We start from the raw sequence: 9,125 nt of genomic DNA, 5'->3' as shown, positions 1-9,125 counted from the left end.
ACACGCTCAGACTAGGGGTCGAACTTGCAACCCAGGTATGTGTCGATCAGGAATCAACCCACAACCTTTTGGTTTTCAGGACGATGGTCAACCAATTGAGCCACCCAGCCAGGGAAAATGTCCCATTTCTTTTTACGAAGGATTTGATAACCACTTACAATAAAACACGTGTAATACAGTTATAAAAAGAGAAAGAGAAACCAAAATATCAGTAGAAGCAGAATGCAAATATACTAATCATAAGTGTCACGAGTTCTACCATCAGTAAGTTTCAGATTTGGCTCTCCACTTCCTGCTTTTCATTAAAAAACTAAGTTCAACTACACAAATATTTATTGGACACCTTCTGATCACTGTGATTGCTTATAGTTAAAAAGCATTTAAATTTTTAAAAAACTTTTAATAGTCATATTGAATAAGAACAAATTTAGGCTATAAGTCACTATCTCCTTTAAAAAACTAGCATCCAAAAATCGAAATATTTCCAAGTAAATGTTTTTACATTACTCTTCATCTAAGACCAGAGCTATTTAAAAATAAAAGAGAGAAAAGGAAAGCTACGCCATTTACCTTGCCTTCGCAGCCTATGGACCCAGCCAAACACTTTAACTCTTTGGCCTCTATATCCTTCTAATGCATGAATCTTCACCTGTCAAATTAAAATAAATAACATTTCACTAACTGTGTCATTTATCACATATCAGTTTTTCACTAATGTTAGATGGATGACAATAAAGCGTTAAAATTTCAAAAATGGTGCAAAACTACAGATTAGTAACTTTACTGCAGGTTAGAACCAGAAAACTTCACCATACTGCGTGGTTAAAAAAAAACCCTTTCTCTCAGTGCAAAACCAACTGTGAGAAACACCCAGAATTTCAGCTATGGCTACAGAAAATCAGCGAGTACGTGAATTCACAATAGCAATAACCCAAATCCACACAGAGCCCTTTCCTTGACCTCACAGTCCCTCCAGACATTCTGGGAGGTAGAAGTTAACAAAGGCTAGCTAGCTTTCTGTTTGGGGGATGAAGGAGAATAGAGAGTTGAGTAAAGGGGATAGTGAATACAGCCAAGAAAACAGCTTCCTCACTAAGAAAACAGGGAAAATATGGCAGTTCATCAGCAATCAGAACTGTCTGAAATCTACACACGCCCACTCAGAGGCCAGCATCCTGTTCTAGAAAGAACAGAGAAGGAATCCAATTTCATAAAATCACAAAACTTTGTATTTAAAAAATCCTGTCTGACTGGCATGGATCAGTGGCTGAACATCAACCTATGAACCAGGAGGTCACAGTTCGATTCCTGGTCAGGGCACATGACCAGGTTGTGGGCTCGATTCCCAGTGTAGGACTTGCAGGAGTCAGCCGATTAATAATTCTCTCTCATCATTGATGTTTCTCTCTCTCTCTCTCCCTCTCCCTTCCTCTCTAAAATCAATAAAAATATTTTTTAAAAAAGAAAATGAACCCCAAAGAACCACCAGCCGCAAAACTGTAAAACATTACTTCTCTCTATCCCTTCTTGTACAAGGAAAGGAAAGACCGACCATGCAAAGGAACAAACCTCACGGCAGGGCCCTCAGACACAAATAACAGTTTGCCGTGTTTGTGACAATACACGTCACACTTACACATTTTGGCTCTGGAAGACTTGGATCGTTTTCAATGGTAATCTTCTTTGCTTCTTCCAGGTTCTTTTCTCTTCTCAAATTGTCTTCTGCCTAATTTTAATGATAAAGCAATTTGTTAACATGGTTCCTAGTGTTCTAACTTTTCAAATGCTCTCAGTTGTGAATTCATTGCTCACCTCTTTCTTTTCCCGGGATTCACTCTTCATTTGTTCCCTATGCCACATTTTCCTAATGTTCTTCATCTGTGATTTAGAAATAACATCCCACCGCTAGAGAGAAGAACAGATATTTAGTTTTTCAAGACCTCTATGTTCTGATGAATACTCAGAAAATAAAATTGTGCAAAGGTTTTCGTTCACCCTACCTCATTTTCTTTTTGTGAATCTACATAAATGGTAGGAAATGGTTCTTTTCCCACTGTCATCAAAGCCTTGGATGGGGAGAGAGAAAAAGAAAATATCCTTAACATTGTACAATATTTGAGATAAAAATAACATGGTAATTATGAGGCAACTTCAACCGTCTAGAACAGTGATGGCGAACCTTTTGAGCTCGGCCTGTCAGCATTTTGAAAAACCCTAACTTAACTCTGGTGCCGTGTCACATATAGAAATTTTTTGATATTTGCAACCATAGTAAAACAAAGACTTATATTTTTGATATTTATTTTATATATTTAAATGCCATTTAACAAAGAAAAATCAACCAAAAACATGAGTTCGTGTGTCACCTCTGACACGCGTGTCATACGTTCGCCATCACTGGACTAGAACATAATCAAGAGCCAAGAAGAGACCCCAAGAGTTGAAAGACAATATTGATAGATCGACTGGTTCAAGTACTAAGAACATATTTTTTTTTTTAGCTCTTGGGTCCTTTTGCAACAATTCTAGCAAGTTCAGTGACATAGTATAGAGTTTCCCAGCCACAAGTAGACTAGAAGCAACAGATTTTAAGTGGCGCAGGGGCCAGAGGGAGTTACGCTGACAATAGAGGAGACAGATGATAGCAAAAGCCAGTTACAGATCACATCGAAAAGATTAATCCTGGCTAAGGAACAGATAAGCCAATTCTGAAACTCTAGCAACAAAATAATGGCTAAGAACACAAAGGGCTAAGTTTCATTTAATTTTAAAAATTACTCTTATGTAGAATACCTCTTTCACTAATACTGGAACACATCAGCTTTGAGGTTATTGAATACTAGAGGCCTGGTGCACGAATTCATGCACGGGTAGGGGGCCGGCTGGGGGGAGGGGCTGCTGGCGGTTGGCTGATGGTTCAGCCCCCTAGTTGAACTCTGGGTTGAACTCCCGGTCGAGGGAACAATTTGCATATTAGCCTTTCATTATACAGGATTTTATAATTCATATTCTTTTTTTAAAAAAAAAATAGTTGAAAGTATGTAAAAGATAAATGTTTTATTAACTACTTCAAATTTCTCCCAAGTTGTTAAGTCAACCAAGAAATAATTGTAAGGAATTACTCTCTCCAATCATAAGATCTAAAGCTTACAAAAAGCTTTCTAAAAGTGTAGTTTCCAAACCTAAAAAACACCTTTCCTCCTGTTTTAACAGCAGTTCCAACTCAATGATTGGTACAGATGAGGGGGAAACCAGGACCTTTTAAAAAACACCCAAGAACTCATGTTTTTAACCATCAGATTTTGTAGGGATGTTTGCAAATCATTAGGAATTCACTTAATACCGGACACTCTCTATTGATCACTCCTTTTGCATCACTGAAATTGAAGGAGCCAAACTGTAATTCCCCAAATCAGCACGGCATGCTTTTGCTAACAGGGACATTCTGCAAACATTCACCTAAACAGTGTTGTCAGTTTGGGGAGCTCAAGTCACCCTAACAGCCCAGAAATGAGAGAAATATTTCCCCTTAAGAGTTAAAAAGTAAGAACTAAGTACGACGCACCAAAGCATAACTAGAGAGAATGCTCCCAGGAGAGGAACACTTGATCATGACCTAAACAAGTGTTGTAACACAGCTAACACAAAGGGGGATTGGCCAGGTATGACACAGAACAAAGTGTCGGGGCAGAGCTTTTCCTAGTGCTGCCCAAGGAGGGAGCTTTAACATTTCCTTACCTGGCAGGTGCAGGCATTGCAGTTTAACAGGCAAACCCATGGCTACCTAAGGAGGGATCTCTCCACCCACACCTTAACCTGAAGCTGAATAGTATTTCAAGAACTGAAAAAACTGGCCATCACCTGACTCATTGGAGAGACACATTCCAAGATGCAATGCCACATAAGGAAAAAAGAAGGCATTTTTTAAATGTTCAAATAAGCTTAGACTTAGATCTGTTAAAGCTACATTTCTATACACCATCTTTACTTCCCTTTTTCTGAAAACTCTCTTCAAAACCCAGTGCTTGAAATAAATTATTGACAAGTCACGTAATAATTGACCTAAGTCACTAATACACGCAAAGCTGCTCTGCTCGGAGAGGAGACACTACCTTCAGACCGGTTTTAAAAGGCTTCTCCTTGGTTCCGTCACCTGTCGCATCATTTCCCTCTCGATCCGAGACGTAGAGCTCTGCTGTTTTTTACAAAGTGAGAATGAGTTACATATTTGGACAATAATTATCAGTCATCTCATGCTGCAACTACTTCATCCATTCTTTATTTCTGTGAACAGAACAGGCAGCTGAGTTACTATAGTGAAAAGCTGCCACAGCCCCAAAGAAGATGTATCGCAATTCCTTTCCCAGGCCCCTGTGCCCATGACATCCACCTCATAAAAACATAGGGGTTGCACATGTAGCTTTTCAAAATGAACTTTGATCCCGTGAGTAACCTGTGCGCCTGCTTCCATCCCCCCGGGTTCCCAGTCATGAGGACGGGCTTTGAAGTGGGCCAGACCAGCCTGGGATCCTGGGATGTTGCACCTTCACTCCCCAAGCCCATTCCCTTGACTGTAAAATAGGGGAAACAACGCCCGCCTTGCAGGCTGCACTGAGGACGAAATCAAGGCACACAGACAAGTCCGGTTCCCCAGAGTCAGCGCCCAGATGTCAGAGAGATTCCAGTTCCTTCTGGCCTCTCAGGGAACCCGAAGCTCTGGGGTGAAACACAGTGCAGAAGGCCTCGCGGCCAAGAAGTCTGACGGGGAAGCAAGTCTGATGCGGTTCCCCTTTTCTGCCGCTCCGTATGGAGGGCCGGGAAACCTCAGCACAAACGGGGAATGTGAAAGACGGTTCGAATTCTAAAGGCCTTCCTGGCGGTCACTTGGAAGAGTGACGTCGATGAGGGGTCCCCTGAGCTCCGACAGTGCCTCCCTCGGCCGCATCACGGGATGTTCGGGGGGCAGGGCGGGAGCGGCCGCCACACCCGGCCCGGGGCCCGGAGGGCTGGAGGGAGGCCGGGGCGAGCCCAGCAGCCCGGCCCGGCGGGCCCAGGCCCTGCACACCCTCCTGCGATCGTCTCCATCTGAAGGGTGGGGGCACGCCCACTCTGCGCCAGGCCGTCTGCTAGTGCTGGTCATCGTCCTGACCGAGGTTCCCGCCCCGGGCAGAGGCAACGCGCCCCTTACACACCCGGGGATCCCCGAGCCGCACTCACCTAGTACCATCCCTGCGGTCGCCCGGGTCACCTCCAAGGACATCACCTCCCAACACGCCGCCGCCTTGTCACCGCAACGTGCACCGGCGGCTTCCTCGACTCCAACGTTGCATCATATAACGTCGTGCCTAGGTCGCCTCAATGAGTCACCCGAGCATCGCGGCGCCATTGGTTACATGAACTTAGGCGACAAGGGCAAGTGTGGCTGCGGCCGCCATCTTTGGGCCGGGCAGAGGCAACTTCCGGTCCGCCCGGCGCCCCTCCCCCTGACTCGCCCCGCCCCGCGTACTCCGACATCCGGGGCGGAACTCCTAGACCATCGGGCTCGCCCCGGGCAGCAAGTCGCTCTCTTCAGTCTCCTCCTCCCTACTTTCTGCTTTCTCCGGCGAATTTTACAATTCTGCCCCCAGCGGTGGGCTCCAGGGCCCTCTGGGAAACAGGATTCCGGCCCATATCCCCAGAGGTGGGCCTGCTTGTGGAATTAGTGTCTTTGTGACCAGAACTCCAGTGGTTTTTCCTCGAGCCTGCCTGCCTGCACATACTGGCCCAAGGAAATGCACGAGCAGGAGTTTGCAGTATAGAAGGAAACTATAGTTTAATATTGAATTGACTCGTACAGAGGCGGGAAGCTAATGCTCCAAACCACACTCGCTGGCTGTAGGTACAGATTATGTAGGGCAAAATCACAAGACACCGTGAGTCAGGGCTTTGGGTCATGTTAGGAGCTGATGGGTGGGAGGCGAAGGAAGGGTGATGAGTCATTTCTCCGGGTCTTGAGGACATCCCTGAGGTCCTTTTCATGGTCTCATGGGAAAGGAGCCAGGGGTTGTTCCACCTTAGGGCTCCGGACCTGAAGCGATATGTTATCTTCAGGCTGCCAGAGGTCCGGACTGTGGGACCAATGCTCAAGGCCCAGCCACTGTCTTCTGCTGCCTCGGGATTGCTAATTATGTGGGGGAAAGTCTGGGTCTCTGAGGGGGAGAGAGAGAGAGGATTTTTAGAGTTAGGATTTAAAACTGAATTTAATCAAAATCACAGGGACCCTCAGTTTCTTCCTCATTAGATGTATTGAGCACCAGCAATAAGGTGGGGTGGGGGGTGGGCGTGAGGAACATAGATAAGAGTAGTCCTTGCTCACATGCATTTCCTGTTTTGAAATAGGACACTTTGACTTTCTAACTTAAATTAATGAACATACTTCTGTATTTATGACTTGGACAATGGTATATATAATTATAATTTTAAATTGATTTTTAGAGAGGAAGGGAGAGGGAGAAATGTCGCTGTGAGAACAGAACATCGATCGGAGGCCTCCTGCATGTTCCCTGACAGGGAATCCAAAAGGCAGAGGATGACACCCAACCAACTGAGCCACACTGGCCAGGGCTGTGGTATATTTTTATTTAAAGTTATAAGGATCACTATAGGGAGGCATAATAATGTGAAAAGAACTAGGGCTTCAAACCTGGTTGGAATTCTTGTTCTGCCTTTAAATATTCTCAACGTAGTGAAATACCAGAGTTTGTCCTTGAGTCAAAGGAAAACATTTTTCTCATTAAAAAAGTCTAAAAATAACTCTATACACAGGTTCAAAGTCTATCAAGAATATGAACCAAATATCTTTCTTCAATATTTCACTTGATTTCATAGATTTTCCCTTCCATCCTTCCTGAATGTTTTTTTTTTTTTTTTGCTTGCTCACATATTAGTTATCTATAACTACAAAGCAATTACCCCAAACTTTAGGACCTTAAAACAACAAACATTTATGACCTCACATACTTTCAGAGGGTCAGGAATTCAGGAGTGGCTTAGCTAGAGGTTCTGGCTCAGGGTCTCTCTAAAGACTGCGATCAAGGTGTCAGCAGGGGTTGCAGTCATTGAAATTTAAGATTCTTAAGTCTCACCTGGGGTAAGTCCTTTTTCATGCTCACTCAAGTGGGTGTTGACAGGAATCAGTTCCTTATGGGCTGTTAGCCAGAGGTCTCCCTCAGTCCCTTGCTATGTGGGGTTCTCCAGAGGGCAGCTTGCGTCATCAGAGCAAGCAAGACGGCCAAGAGTCTCTTGCAGCCAACTCATAGAAGTGATATCCCATCACTTTACCATGTCCTCTTCATTAGAATCCAGTCACTCGGTCCAGCCAACATTCCAAGAAAGGGTTTTAAACCAGGGCATGCATATTAGAGGCAGGGGTCATGGAGGCCACCTTAGCTGCCTACTATAGCAACCTAATAGGTAAAGTGGCTTTTCATCATTTCTGCTACAGTCTACTGGCCACAAAGACCAACCCTACCTAGTGCAACATGACCAAGGACTACACAGAGGGTGAATACCAGGAGGTGGAGCTCAGTGGGAACCATTTGGGGGCTCCCTACCACAGCCCATCCAGATGAATTTCTCCTCTTCATCCTGTTCTGTGCCTCTAGAGGCTGACTTCTGTGGACCACATCAATGGGCTCTCTGGGTCTGGTCCCATACAACCCATGGGGAGCACTGGTGGAAGAGTAGAGGGAGATGGGGAAGTCGGTAGTCATTACCCCAGCTCCCTTGTGGCAGGTTGGCTGCAGCTCCTGTCAGGTAGCAATAAAAGACTGGCATTCGAATGGCCCTTCATGAATTTAGTTTTACCTGATCCATAAAATTGGATGCATCGTCCCATGTAAATGTCCATTAGAAGGCATTCAACATGGAGCAGGTCTCTGTAATCTGTGGACATTGGTCTTTGTCCCCAAACACCCCAGTGTTTGCTCAAAGAAACCACATGCAAAGTGGTTATAGTAACAGGATGGAGGTTATGCATGGCTCTGACCTCATGGACTGCCCTTCATCGGGCTGATCTGGCTGGCTGCTGCCACTACTGAGCACCCAACTGGCCAACAGCAGAAGCCAACTTTGAGGACCTGATAGGACACCAATCTTTGGGGGAACCAGGTGGCCACCTGATCAGGGTGGATTTTTTACATTAGACCCCTAGAGGAGGAGGCAACAATATGCCTCTCGAGTACAGTCATAGTCCATGTAGAGGTGTGCCCTCCCTGCCTGCAGCACCAGCACCTGTGGACTTACAGAATGCTGAGTCCACCTCCATGTACATACTCCCTTCTCTAGCCAGGGAACATTTCAGGGAGGGAAGTGTGATGATGGGCTCACACCTGTGGAGTTCACTGGTCTAATCATGGGCCTTGTGTTAAATTAGGTTATTGTTTTAAATGTTCACACATGCTCCCCTTTCTTACATGGGAGAAATATACTTCCCTGCTTCATTTATGTAGTGTCTGGCCATGTGGATTTTCTTTGCCCGTGGGATATGTGATGCAATGAAAGCTTTCAATTGTGCTTGTACAGTTGAGCTTATTTTCCTGCTTCTGCCATCATCACGAGAACATACCCCAATTGACCCACAGGTCCAAGAAAGGTGAGAACTTGCAGCTTGGAAGCAAGCCCAACTGAACTCAGGCCAGATCAACCGACCCCTAGATGTGAGTGAGAAAAAATGATTGCTGTGCTGCCTCTGAGTTTTGCAGCATTTTGTTACACAGCTTTATTGTTGCAACAATAGACTGAGGCATACCCCATTACCCAGAAGCAGTTGGCTTAACAGAGAACAGCTGCTAATATTTTTAGTGATGACATTCAATGAGTGCCATCTATGCCTTAAACCAGTAGCCAATGCAAGGTGCAATCTCCCCCATAGTGGGATGCATATTGTTATTTTTTAATATGTGTATTGGTTTCAAAAAGGTCTCCAGGTATTTCATTTACATAAAATAACTGCGATGTCTTTGACCTGCCCTGAAACTAATAGGCAGGAATCTTTAGGGAACACAGCTCCTGCAGACCATCCCCTCTGCTCACCACCCTCAGCCTTTACCTCCCCCGCTCCCTCCGTAATAAATAAAAAGTGGAGG

General features: G+C 44.9%; 1 protein-coding gene across 3 annotated transcripts in view; it reads right to left on the bottom strand.

Annotated features, from left to right (window-relative positions):
* NARS (asparaginyl-tRNA synthetase) overlaps nucleotides 1–5,444 on the bottom strand; it is a 17,237-nt gene extending 11,793 nt beyond the window's left edge. The window contains exons 1-6 of one of the 3 annotated variants that reach the window (XM_006764449.2): nucleotides 5,218–5,444; nucleotides 4,113–4,195; nucleotides 2,001–2,066; nucleotides 1,813–1,905; nucleotides 1,637–1,726; nucleotides 571–649 (exon numbers count right to left, since the gene is read on the bottom strand). In XM_006764449.2, the coding sequence (XP_006764512.1) occupies nucleotides 571–649; nucleotides 1,637–1,726; nucleotides 1,813–1,905; nucleotides 2,001–2,066; nucleotides 4,113–4,195; nucleotides 5,218–5,260 (454 nt within the window). In that variant the 5' untranslated portion in view covers nucleotides 5,261–5,444. Of the gene's footprint in view, nucleotides 1–570; nucleotides 650–1,636; nucleotides 1,727–1,812; nucleotides 1,906–2,000; nucleotides 2,067–4,112; nucleotides 4,196–4,884; nucleotides 4,985–5,217 lie in introns of those variants that run through there. The other 2 variants (XM_006764450.2, XM_015564418.1) reach the window with 2 other exon arrangements.
* Between the last annotated feature and the right edge of the window lie 3,681 nt (nucleotides 5,445–9,125).

The sequence above is a fragment of the Myotis davidii genome, unplaced genomic scaffold, assembly GCF_000327345.1.
Source record: "Myotis davidii unplaced genomic scaffold, ASM32734v1 scaffold38, whole genome shotgun sequence".
NCBI lineage: Eukaryota > Metazoa > Chordata > Mammalia > Chiroptera > Vespertilionidae > Myotis > Myotis davidii.
This window is presented reverse-complemented; position numbering and strand designations above follow the sequence as displayed.